The sequence below is a fragment of the Pagrus pagrus genome, assembly GCF_965226575.1.
Source record: "Pagrus pagrus genome assembly, chromosome: 1".
In the NCBI taxonomy this organism is placed as follows: Eukaryota; Metazoa; Chordata; class Actinopteri; order Spariformes; family Sparidae; genus Pagrus; species Pagrus pagrus.
The window spans coordinates 36242844-36256034 of NC_140185.1; the positions used below are offsets into that span (position 1 = coordinate 36242844).

The 13191-nt window shown below is 42.0% G+C and overlaps 1 protein-coding gene across 2 annotated transcripts in view; it reads right to left on the bottom strand.

The window, feature by feature from the left end:
* Window positions 1-13191, bottom strand: part of LOC311255180 (multiple epidermal growth factor-like domains protein 11) — a 139860-nt gene that overhangs the window by 27863 nt on the left and 98806 nt on the right. For both annotated transcript variants that reach the window (XM_084349445.1, XM_084349446.1), the window contains exons 9-11: window positions 12648-12784; window positions 9358-9570; window positions 8782-8956 (exon numbers count right to left, since the gene is read on the bottom strand). In XM_084349445.1, coding sequence (XP_084205571.1) covers window positions 8782-8956; window positions 9358-9570; window positions 12648-12784 — 525 coding nt within the window. The remainder of the gene's footprint in view (window positions 1-8781; window positions 8957-9357; window positions 9571-12647; window positions 12785-13191) is intronic.

Consider the following 13191-nt stretch of genomic DNA (forward strand, 5'->3'; position numbering starts at 1 on the left):
CAGTATGAGTCCATATTATCTACACTGTACTACACTGTAGTTTTAGTGTAGTAGGCACATCTCTATTCCTAGCAGCAATTATATTTCTAAATATAAATACATATAAATATAGTTGTCACATATTTTTCCATATATATTTCATGAATTGTATATTTTATTTTTACTCCTCTCTGTTTATATTTGAGTTAAATCTCTCTGTAATGTGATATTTCTACTGCAGGAGTCACTGTAACGTACCAGTTTCCCCTCAGAGGTCAATATTCTGATTATATTGCACCTTTTTGTCTTGTAAATTCCTAGTTTACATATTAATATTTATATTTTCTCCTACTTTGATGCACTTCAACACTACGGCAAACACCCTGTTTGTGAGGGAGTTTTTTTTTTTTTTTTACCCCCAAAATATCAATATTAATACAAAAGCCCAGTGTTAGTCAGTAGCCAGGCTATACTGGCCATTATCCAGACAAACACAATGACACAGCACAATAGACGTTTCCAGGGGGCCTTTCTATTGAAGAAACGTGCACTGCACTATTCACTCTGTAGTAAAGAGCAGTACAGTTAGCCTCGGGCATTTTATTAGAGTCTCTGAATTCAAAGGATGACATTTCTGCTCTATATACTGCATCAAAAAAATCCACAATGAAACAGACCCGGAGTGTCCGTGTCATACACACTATACATCGTGTTAACAACTCCACAATACATCACATCATATCTGACAGAACAGGAAAATAACTGCTGTGACTCCCGTCAGTCTAAATAAATGTAAAGAGTTAAAGATATGCATTTGATTTGCATCTGTTTTCTGTAGTTGTGTTTATGCAAAATTGACTCAAACACAAGACACACAAAGAGGCAAAGGAACAAACAGCAAGCAACTAAAATGGTGGATGAAAGTAAACATTGTGTTGATGGTAAGAAACTTTTACCGAAGTCATGTGTTTTATAGTCATGTAACCCATGCCCTAACCCTAACCCATGTATTGTTTGCTTTGCTCTTCCTTGTCACTCAAATACGTGAAACTAAGGATGCGTGTTATGGATTTTATTCAGCTGTTCCGATAACCGACAATTACCTGACTCTCATGGCCGATACTGATAAAATAACTGATAGAAACCAACATTTTGATGCTTTTTTTATGCACACGAGTGTAAGAGAGGTTTAGATGTCGTGTTCTTCACTGAGAATATCGGATTTGAATTATCGGATTTAATTTTTTTTTTATCTGCTGATAACCAATAATGTAAATTTTTCATTATTGGTCAGATAATTTATCTGTCCGATATATATCGTGCATCTCTACAGGAAACAGCTGTCAATGTGTTGTTTAAACACTCTGAGCTGTAAAATGCAAAACAACTTCTAAATGGCGTCCATGTTGCTCCCACAGTCAGAAATGATGCACATGTAGTAGAAACAATGACCATCTGAGGAGCACGAGAAATAAAATATATTCACTCCAGTCAGTCAGCAGACAGTGGCGTTATTTTAGATCACACTACCTTGCTCGGCATGACCCGCCCTACTCTGCCTCTGATTGGCTACATCCTGCCCGTTAAGTAACGCACATGTGCATCTCTCACCAAAGATTGAACAGAGGTGAGATGTCTCACTCAAAAATAATGTGTTTTTTGAAAATTAAAGTATGTAAACCTATTCTACTAGGACCCCCAAAGGAAAGTATGAACCTGAACATTTGCATAATAGGACCTCTTTAAATACACAGGGAGTGATACACAGAAAAAGGGTGGAAAAAACAAACAAACACAGGAAGTGGAAAATAAAACATGACACATGAGGATAATCCTTCAACTAAAAACCAACCCTGACAGGGCGCAGTGTGTTGAACTGCTAGCTACTGTAATAACTACACCCCTCATTCACTGTCAGTTTCTTTTTTCTTCATGAGACGTCTTGCTCGGCTCAGTTGCATCACTGCTGCTCGACGAACACCAGACTTAACTGACAGCGCGTTGTCACCATCACCCTCTCCTGCTGCTCATCTCCAGGGAAACGGGTCTTACTCAGTGTCCATCTTTAAATTCATTATAAACCTGTGACTGCATTAAATGTAAAGCAGCATAAAAGTGCATGCATTATGGAGGAGAAGGGCGATCATCACTGATGGCGTCCCCGCTGCGAAACACGATGTCTGCACTTGTCCAATCAATAGAGTACATGGTCAGAGCCACTAGAAGGACAGCTTGGCATTAGCTGGATGTCTAACCTTATTCTGCTCTGTTAGCATGCTGTGAGAGTGAGCTCGACACAACCCGAACCTCCAGCTCGCTGTCGCATTGATCAGGACCTTCAACATATAAACTGTGCTAATTAAAGCTGCCTTGCTTCCAACCTGCTGCCTTTAAATCGCTATTAATCTAATATTCACAAAGGCAGCCAAATGTGCAAAGACAGGAGAAGAGAGGAGAGGCCTTATTAAAAAGTTGGTGAATTAAGGACTTTTTGAAAAAACTTTGTTAATAAATAACGTGTGGTCCGATACGGGAAACCATTACAATTTCCCCGGGGAAGGAAGACTTCTAACAAGTGACCTGTGGAATAATAAATACGCGCCGATCGATGGATCCTGATATTTATCATGCAACTTTGAATTCAGCGCGGATCTTTATCAGCTCGTTGCTTCTATTTTTCTTCTTTTCTGTGCAATAAATAAATAAATAAATAAATAAATAAAAATTAATAAACATGTTAGCGTTCTTCTTTTAACTGGAGGATTACATGAAACATTATTTCAAGTACAAAAAAAATGAAAGATAACTTGAGAGAAAGTCGAGTTAATTAGACGCTCCTCTATGGATTGGAGCGGCATCATAAGGCAGGAGGTCATCAGGTTTATAACCCCGCCCACAAGCTTTGGATAATATTGACAAAAACACACTTCATTATACACGTTCCTGCCTTCAGGTGTGTAATAGTGTGAGCTGGGATTCCTGAAAAACAGAAGGCTGCTCCCAGCAACACTACCCAGGTAGAGAAAGGCTGCAAAAAAAACAATGTTTTTCTAAAAGACCTCATTAAGGTCTAAAGAACAGGCTTTAAAACACTGAAATTAGTCTTTGTTTGATCAGAATTTGATTCATAAGGTCCAATAAAACATAAACAGCCACAAAGATCTGTATCAGTAAATGATTTCCTGTGTCACATGTGTCCCGTGTTTCAGCTCAGTGTGATGTTTTTCTGTAACTGGTAACAAGCGGCTGTGCTGAAGTTTATCAGAGGTCACTGGGACGCGCTCGGTTAACGAGGACATCCTGTCAAATGCAGTTCAGTCGAGCTCAGCAGCTTTGTTGGTTTGATTTTATTTCTACAAAGGGAACAAAAAAAGTAGGACTGTACTGTATTCAGCAATACAGCTCCAATTAAATCCAGTTAAAGGAGACATATTCTGCTCATTTTAAGGTTCGTCATTTTATTTTGGGCTAATGTAGAACAGATTTACGCACTTTAATGCCTAAAAAACATGTTTGTTTTCTCTTTCTCTCTCATATATTCCCCCTCTGTCTGAAACGCTCTGGTTTTAGCTCCTGCCTCTTTAAGGTCCTCCCCCTGAATACTGGGTCAGCTCTGATTGGTCAGCTCACACACGCCTGACCCAACAACAACACAGCAGCTGTGCTAAATCGATTCGTATGTGCCAAACTACCCGCTAGGCATAAATTATGCAAATGTGTGACATGGTGACGTAGTGTGATGTCGCAAAGTAACGACATTGAAAGCGAGCGACGCGGCGTCTCAGGAGCTTCTTTTACATGCACAAGAAATTAAAACACACTGAAGGAAGAAGGTCTCCACAAGCAGCACTGACACTACTTCTGACAGATCACGAGTATATTTTCTTGCCAGATTCGTGTGCGGCACGTGGACAAAATAAAAGAGAGGCAAATATGGACACCAAAGGGAAGCAGGCGGCGCTTCAGGGCGCCTCGCGGCAGTTTCACCTCATGTGTGTCCCCGGTGTGAAGTGGACAGGGCAGAAGACAGAAATGGCAGCTTGGGGGAAATGTCGGTACACAAGGAAAAAGTCATTGTACACCATCTGTACGCTTCTCAGTCATATCAGGACCGACAGACTAATAACATGAAGTGAGGACCATCTGCACATCCTGCACCATAACTGGACAAAACGTAATATTCAGGCTGAATCCGACATGTCGTGACCTTTGTGTTGATTAGTGTTTGATGGTTGTGTGTCGTGCATCAGAGTTTCATGTGGAAGGCTGAAGTTCAAATCCCGTCAGGATCTGTTGCTGATGTTAATACAATTCTCCTCTGAACTTTAACATAACTGCACTCTTTCCTGAACCCTAACCAGACTGTAGTTACCTCAGCCCAGTCTCCAGGATATAATATGAGCTGTTAATTTCTGCAAACCAGCAGAAAAACCAACTACAGCTTGAGTCACACCACTGGATATTTTTAAAGAAACCTGCAGACATTTCCAGCTGTTTTTGTGGTGACCAAAACCGGCTATTCTTCACAGGAAGTCGGACCATCACCATCCGTGATCTTGGCAACTAAAACAGTTATTTTAAGCCAAACCATGATGTTTTTTCAAACCCTAACCAAGCTTTCTTTGTACCTAACCCTAACCCGATCATAAGCTCAGAAAAGAAAATTCAACAACAACAACAAAAGTTGCTTCATAAAGAAACAACATCAGCTAACATTTATTCTGGGGGCTGGGTTGAGTTGCCTTCACAGACAGGGTTGTGTTTTGATGATAAATAGCCTTCAACTAACAAAAATGATTTCTAATTTGGCCGTTTGCTTCCTGAGCAGCGGCATTATTTGTTTTAAAGCAGTCAGAGTTTTCATTACTGCTTTTTAAACTAAACAGGTCAATAAACTGAGTTTTCTTGTAAACGAACACATTCAGTGTTACTCACCACATTACATTGTCTGTACGTCTGAGGTCTAACAGTTTGTTTTTGTTTAAACTGATTTCCTTTCTCGTTTATAGTATTTTAAATCCTGCATTGTTTACAGTACATCCCTGTTTACTCATTCACAGTCTTCATCTTTGCCGCCTTTCTTGCCGTGACATCACTTGTTTGACTCTACAACAGCCAAAAACTTCAAGAAGAAGCCTGTAAACAATGATTTGATCAAGAAGCAAAGGAGCTAATCGCACACATCTTCAGAAACATAACGACCACAAGGCTTTCAGAAACTGTGACAACATCTAGTGAAGGTTTTTCTGATTCAGAGACTGTAAATAACGTATGTTTAGGAGAAAAATCTGTAATTTCTTCCTTCTCACTGAAACCAACACAACACTTCTTCATGCTGTAAAAGTTCAGCAGTGTTGCTCTGCAGATTGGGCCGACCCGTGGCCCAGAGCTGCAGCTGTTTACAGGTATTGATCGATGTGTCCAAAGTGGTGACAAACCACATACAAATTCTGTTTAAAGCTTGGTTTCTTGTCCACGCAGTGACACACACACACTGTGAGTTACCAGCGCAGCATAAATTCAGTTTGAATCAATAACGCTCGGCTGAGAGCAACATCTATCTGAATGTAGCTGCTGTAAACCAAACGGACATTCATCCTCAGCTCATCCGACTGTCGTCTGCTGAAAATCCCCCGTGTTCATCGTCTAATTATCAAAGTCCCTGTCATCTCTCTGCTCCAAGGTGTCCTGTCTCTGCTCTCCACTCCAGCACTGCAACATCCGTCAACACGTCAGGGGTCCTCACCAGTTACTGCTGCGCACACACCAGTTACTGCTGCACACACACACACCAGTTACTGCTGCGCACACACCAGTTACTGCTGCACACACACCAGTTACTGCTGCATACACACCAGTTACTGCTGCACACACCAGTTACTGCTGCGCACACACCAGTTACTGCTGCGCACACACACACCAGTTACTGCTGCGCACACACACACCAGTTACTGCTGCGCACACACCAGTTACTGCTGCATACACACCAGTTACTGCTGCGCACACACCAGTTACTGCTGCATACACACCAGTTACTGCTGCACACACACCAGTTACTGCTGCGCACACACCAGTTACTGCTGCGCACACACCAGTTACTGCTGCATACACACCAGTTACTGCTGCACACACACACACCAGTTACTGCTGCGCACACACCAGTTACTGCTGCATACACACCAGTTACTGCTGCGCACACACCAGTTACTGCTGCATACACACCAGTTACTGCTGCACACACACACACCAGTTACTGCTGCGCACACACCAGTTACTGCTGCACACACACACACCAGTTACTGCTGCGCACACACCAGTTACTGCTGCATACACACCAGTTACTGCTGCACACACCAGTTACTGCTGCATACACACCAGTTACTGCTGCACACACCAGTTACTGCTGCGCACACACCAGTTACTGCTGCACACACCAGTTACTGCTGCGCACACACCAGTTACTGCTGCACACACACCAGTTACTGCTGCGCACACACCAGTTACTGCTGCACACACACCAGTATGAAACCACACATGCTCTCTCACACACACACTACATGTAACGTTAATATTAACAGTAAGATAGAAGCTTTATATTCGCTCTATTTTCTTGCCTCCATCCACAAAATGTCACTTTCATCTTTAATCCTGATGAGTTTTTAATTTAAATAACTTTGTGTCCAAACTGCTCAGCTCAGTGATTCAGTATCTACAGACTCACTGATGAATCCTTTACTGTATAAAGTCAATCTTTTCTCACAAACAGAGCAGTGCCCTGTCAACATAGTGTTATTAAATCGTATATATAATTGTAAATATACATGTACAATATATATACATATGTGTATATACAGTATAGCATGGTGGTAGACTCTTGTTGAGATCTGCTTCTTTCTTTCTTTCTTTCTTCCATCTGAAGAATCAAGGAATTAGGGGAAGGAAGGAGAAGAGGAAGGAAGGAAGGAAGAAAAGAAGGAAAGGGGGAAGGAAGTAAGGAAGGAAGGAATAATGGAAAGAGGGGAGAAAAGGAAGGAAGGAAGGAAGAAAACAAGGAGGGAAGGAAGAAAGACTGGAAGGAAGGAAGAGGTTGACCTATATCATGGGGTTGCACCTGCAGTCACTGTACAGTGAACCTGCACCGTCAACAGCAGCTGATGAATGATGTTCTGCAGCTGCAGCCACCGAGCCGGCACACATTATCTTCACATGTCCACAACTGAATCAGGGACTTCAGAACAAAGATACTAAACTTCTGACTCCACACAAAAAATTAAGAGATGAGTGCTGGAGGCACAACATCGTATTCTTGTTTGTTTTAATATTGTTTTCATGTACTTGGGAATAGGAAAGATTTATAAAACGGTTTGTTTATAAAAAGGTTTGGACAGTCGTGGAGGGTTTGGACGTTATCTCTTCTGTTGATGTATTAGGACTGCTGTTCAGCAGCAGCAGAGCCTCCTGATCAATGACGCTGTTTCTCTTAAAACCCTCAGAAAGAAAGGCAGGTAGTGAAAATGTCATTTACGCTTCGCACACCGTCTACAGCAGCAGTGATTTTTGGCTAGTGATCACTTAAAATGAAGGTACGGCGTGTCTACTACTTGGTTGTGGTCCAATCATTGTATCCAGTAATAACTGTAGAGCAAAAAGCAAAAATTGGAAAAAATAATAACCATTATAGATTTCATGCAGCAGAAATGTTTATTTTTCTGTTTTCCTGGTGATGACTTCATATTTGACACACTGAGATCTCGGAAAAATGACTAAATGCCTACTAAAAATGCCTGTGAAAGCAGATCATTATGATGCATATTTACGTTTCTTGTCAGGCGAGGCCCTCTGGTGGCCAAAGTAATTATTTTGACAGCAAAGGAGGAAAAAAGAGGAAAAAGGAGGAAGGGTGTACGACAAAGGTCCGGCTTTGAATATGTTGACGCAGTTTCGATGTACTGGACAATCCAAACCAGGTTAGAGTTAGCATGTCGTAGCGACCCATCTCAATAATCTAATCGAACGTTAAATGTCAGTGTTTCCTCACTGCCTCGTTGCCAAGTGCTCGCTCATGGTGGACGTTAACTTAAAGAATACAGTCTGGACCTCCTCGCTGCGAAGACTGACTGGACTTGTGTTGTACTTTCACACAGCACACAGCGGCTGCCAACATCTCCACTGTTTCCTGCCAAAGTCGGCAGTCTGCTGTCTAAGTTGATGATGGTTTGAAACTTTTTCCAACTCGCTGCCATGGCAACCACAGAAACCACACAGAGAAATCATACAGGAGCTAATTTCACTGGTGCCTCAGTTCCCTGATGAGATTAAAGTAGTTGAATAGCAGCAACCTGCAGCGTGTAGTCAGGTGTGTGTAGGATGTAGGAGGTTGTTGGCGGTGGAGGTGTGCTGTGCTCTGATAGGATTTTTATTTGCGGTCTTCAAATTATTTAAGAAATGTATTTAATCATCTGTCTGTGCAGAAAGTCTGAGTTATTGTGGATATTCGACATAACAACAGCTCAATGAAACAAAGAACCGTCCAACATGAAAACTGTATATTCATGTTGTCATGTCCTCAAGAAAAGTCAGACAGACAGGTTGTTCAGTTGTAGGTGGCCTCTCTACAGCATGTACATTAATAGAGAATAATTCAAAATCAATCTTATTAAATACAGGCAGCTCCTGGTGTGAGTCTGAATGGGTGCAGTGATTACAATGTTTCAGCACAGTAGAACATTTTTTCAACATTAGATGTGAATCATCACGGCCGTGTGAAGGTCCTCACTGGACTCGGTGTGTTTCTCTACTTACTATGTAACCCGGAGCGCACAGACAAGCTCCAGTGGTGCCGTCACAGTCGGCTCCGTTGGCGCAGGCGCACAGCTCCCTGCAGCCCTCGCCGTAGTAACCCGCCGGACACGTCTCGTTACAGTAAAGCCCCGCCCATCCTGCTGCACAGGTGCACTCTCCAGACAGAGGGTGACAGCTGAGAGGGCAGGAGAGCAGAAGTCAGTCAATCAGTCTCTAATTACAGGAACAGTTCAATCACAAATTCAGTCATCATCTCCTCCCTCCGTGCTGATGCAGAAATGTTTTGTGGACTGACTTTATATCAGCATGGAGGAGGAGGTGATGAATGAACCTTCTGAACCAGGCACTTTAAGTACTTCTAGAAACATGCTGAACTCGACCTTTCTTTGTTTAAACGAACAAGTACAGATTTCAAATGAAGGTTTCATGAATTTATATAATTGAAGAAGTACAAAGACGAAGAGAAAGGATCCGTACAAAAACTGCTTGACATTGCAGTGCAAAGACATTGAAAGATGTCAGTGATTCATACACAACCTTCATCTATTCATACTGTGTTGTACAGTGTAAACGCACCTGAGTGTGTTCGCAGTTTTGCAGGGGCAGTATTTGTCACAGATGAGTCCGTACAGGCCGGCGGGACAGAAGCGGTCCTGGCAGCTGGGGCCCTTAAAGCCCTCGTTGCACAGACAGGCCCCGTTGATGTGGTAGCACTTGGCCCCGTTCTGACAGTCACACTTGTGGGCGCACTGCGGCCCGTAGGTGCCGACTGGGCATTCATCCTGGCATCTGGGTCGGTGTAAAAACAATAATGGATTTAATAAATATGAGTGTGTCTGGTCAGACTCTGTCTCTCAAACGGAAATCAGAGATATAAGAGATAATCCCAGTAACAGCATTGTTAAACCTATTTTTCAGAATCCTCTTCATCACAGGTTGCTGTGAAGTTTTACCAACTACAATCAGTTATTCTCTTACAAGAGTACACGGCTGCCGACTTATCAATACAGCTGGGTGTTTTACTCTGCCTTTTCATAGCACTGAGATCAGGGTTTCTAACTCAAATTTGGATTCTTACAGTTGTTTTTTGCTTCGGACTGTAGCCCGAATGCTAACACTGTCTCTGCAACAACAGTAACGCCACAGGGAAACACTCTGAGGGGGACAGATGGAGAGTTGTCTGTTTCTGCTTGAAGGAACCGTTTATTGTAACGTTGCAACTGATGTTTACATTGATAAACAGTGAAATAACTATTAACTAAAGTGCAATTAACTATAAATGTTCCATTTATTAATAATGGTTATGATGAAGTGTTACTAGAGGGATAAAGAGCTGTGAATGGAGGCACGTATGATCATTAGTTAAAAAAACAACATGTAACTTCTGCCGCTGGAGGGCTCACCAACAAAACAAAGCAAAAGATGTTTGCTGAGTGTTGTGTGGAGCTCAGGTCTTTGGAGCCGGCCACACAGTCTGGATCAGAGCCAGACCGTCTGGAAGAATAAACACCCAGAGTCTCATCAGGTTCTGCTCTGATCCAACAGGAGGAGAGCTCAGAGTTACTTTTTAACTTCTGGGATTAAAAAGTGGATTTATCTTCACTCCTGTTGATCAGCCTGACTGCAGCAGCGATCCGGAGGTGACCTCCAGGTTCTGTACTGTCGACTGCTGACTGGAGCTGGAGGGGAAATGGACTTTACTTCATGAACGTAACGTTACAGAGAGGAGACAGAGAACCAGAACCAGAACCAGAGTCTCTGCTGAGTTCAGTACAGCTACTGTACAGTAGAGTAAACAGGCTGTTTAGGGCAGATAAAAACTGCATTAGCAACGCAAATAAACACAAGATTTCCTGACATCAAACTTGCTTCACTGTTGATGTTTCACCACCACTACTGATGAGAATCTGACGTGAATCTGGCACCCAAAGTTTCGTTTACTGACTTCCCGATCTTAGAAGTAGCAAGAGGCAACTTACAGAAACGCAGCGTTACCTTTAGTAACCTTGTTGTAACATTGTCAGAAACATTTGAAGTGCACAACTCAAAATATATAACAAAGGTCTGGTTGTTTTCTGGACATTTTAATACAGAATTCTTTCATATTATATCTTTACATTCAAAGACTCACTCTTCTTCTTCTTTTACTGAGTTACTCTCCATTTTCCTCACGCATGACGTGGCGCACACTCACGCCGTCAGAAGGTCAACAGGTGACATTATGCTGAGCGCCGGACAGAAGTGAAGAGAAAATTATCGAAGCTAAGTTAAAGCTCAAGTTCTGCCGATGTCTCTGCCTCATTCTCGACACGTCCGCACATCGGTACCATTAAGAAATAGACAAATCACTCAATTAAAATGGCTCAGTGAGGATTTCTGTTGTGTGTCACGTTTAAATCATGCCGACTTCCTCAGGACTCTTATCTCGGCTAATTCCATTAGAACGTGGACGGACTGGAGGAGAACTCAATCTAAGAATTATTCCATGTAGGCTAATTCACCTGTCGGGGGCCTAAATGAATGGAGGTAATTTGGCTCAATTGGGAGGAAGGATGGAGAGGGAGAGAGACAAAGATGGACAGAGGGGGAGGAGGAGAGAGAGACGGAGCTGACCTGAGGGAGGAGGTGAGGCTGGAGAGAGGCGGACATGATGGAGGAAATAAAGAAAGGAAACAATTTCAAATGGCTCGTGGTGAAAGTCTCCCACTTTGGGTGATCAGGGGCAGACGAAAAAAAGAGAAAAATGAATGATAGCAGTAAAGGCAGAGAGAGGAGGAGGAGGAGGGAGGAATATTAACATTACGTCATGTCTTTTTGTTTCTAATCACACAGCGAGCTGCAGGTCACAGCTGTGTTAACTGTATGTTACAGGAGGGACGTCTCGATGACTCCGTTATGTTTTCAAATATTAGTTTTGGGTTTAATTACAGTCGAGAGATGAACAGGAAGCATGATGAGAGAGTAAAGAGCAGCAGAGGAAGAAGTACTCAGATCTTTTACTTAAGGAGAAGTACCAATACCACGGTGTAAAAGTACTCTATTACTAGTAAAAATGCAATAAATGCACAGGCATACGTTCCTTATTTTCATTAGTGATTTACAGTAAATGAACTGTACCTAAATATGTCAGATACAAGCATATTATGCAGCTAATGAGGGGAGGGCGGGGTGGCCAAAAGTTTAATCAGCCTCAGAGAAGGACGTGATGCTCACCGGTATATCTTATAAAGCCTTGACAGGAGAGCTGCCACGTCATCTCATAAAAAGTCTTCATCTCTCAGCTGGGCTTCATCAGACCCTCCACTGACCGGCCATGCTTCATGTTCAGGTCTGAACAGGTCTGGCTTTTAAAATTTATACTTTTATTCTTGTTCTTTGATGTATGTAACAGTCATGTAATTAATTGGTAATTTACATGACTGTCAATTTATTTTACTTCCAATCATTTTATTTGATCTATTACATTATCTGGCATAACAGCAAAATCTTCAGGGTTTTATGTAAGTGAATGTTATTTTATATTATTTACATTTTTAGGCAGCTCTCAATGATCTCGAGTATGAATAAAGGTTCACTGATTGATTGATAGTTCCTGCTAGAACAGGTGTGTCCAGGAATTATATATATATATCTGAATGTGTCTCTTCTGCCCTCTTGCTCGGACCACACCCATTTTCAAACTCAGCCTTCGGTTCGATCTCAGTTACGCACCTGTGAAGTTTCCTGACTGTATCTTGCACTGTTGTGATGTCATCGCATGTCCACCGACAGACAGACATGTGTTTTCTCTCCCTGATGAAGTATATGAATATCTGCAGCTAACGCAGTCGGGTAAAGTCTGACATGATCTCGCCGTCGTACTGTACCTCTCTCCGATGTATCCAGCGGTGCACTGGCACTGACCGCTGATGTGGTCACACAGGCCTCCGTTACGACACGTGCACTCCTGAGAGCAGTTAATGCCGAACGAGCCGAATGAACACGGTTGTGCACAGACCGGACCCTGAGAAAGAGTTTGAGGTGTTCGTCAGTGTACAACAGACCACATGTGATGATGATACTGAGACTTAAATGATTTGAAACAGGTGCCAATAATTGACTTTCAGTTCTGACACCAAAAGGATAAAAATGATCAAAAATGATTCAAAACCTTGTTGTGAGAAAAATAGTTTTTTAGAAACTAGAAACTCTCAAGTTTTCTAAATGTTTGATGACGTCTGAGCACAATCAGCTGTACAAAAACTGGAGTATAAAACATTAAAACTATGATTAAAATCAGGAAATTCAAATATCTGTTCATTAATAAGTAAAAAATAACTAACAAGCTTTTTGTGCCTGGTTTCAACACTATGCTCAAGTCTCATCTGGTATCAAGGTTTGATCCTGAACTGAATTATTTTCGGTTGCTTG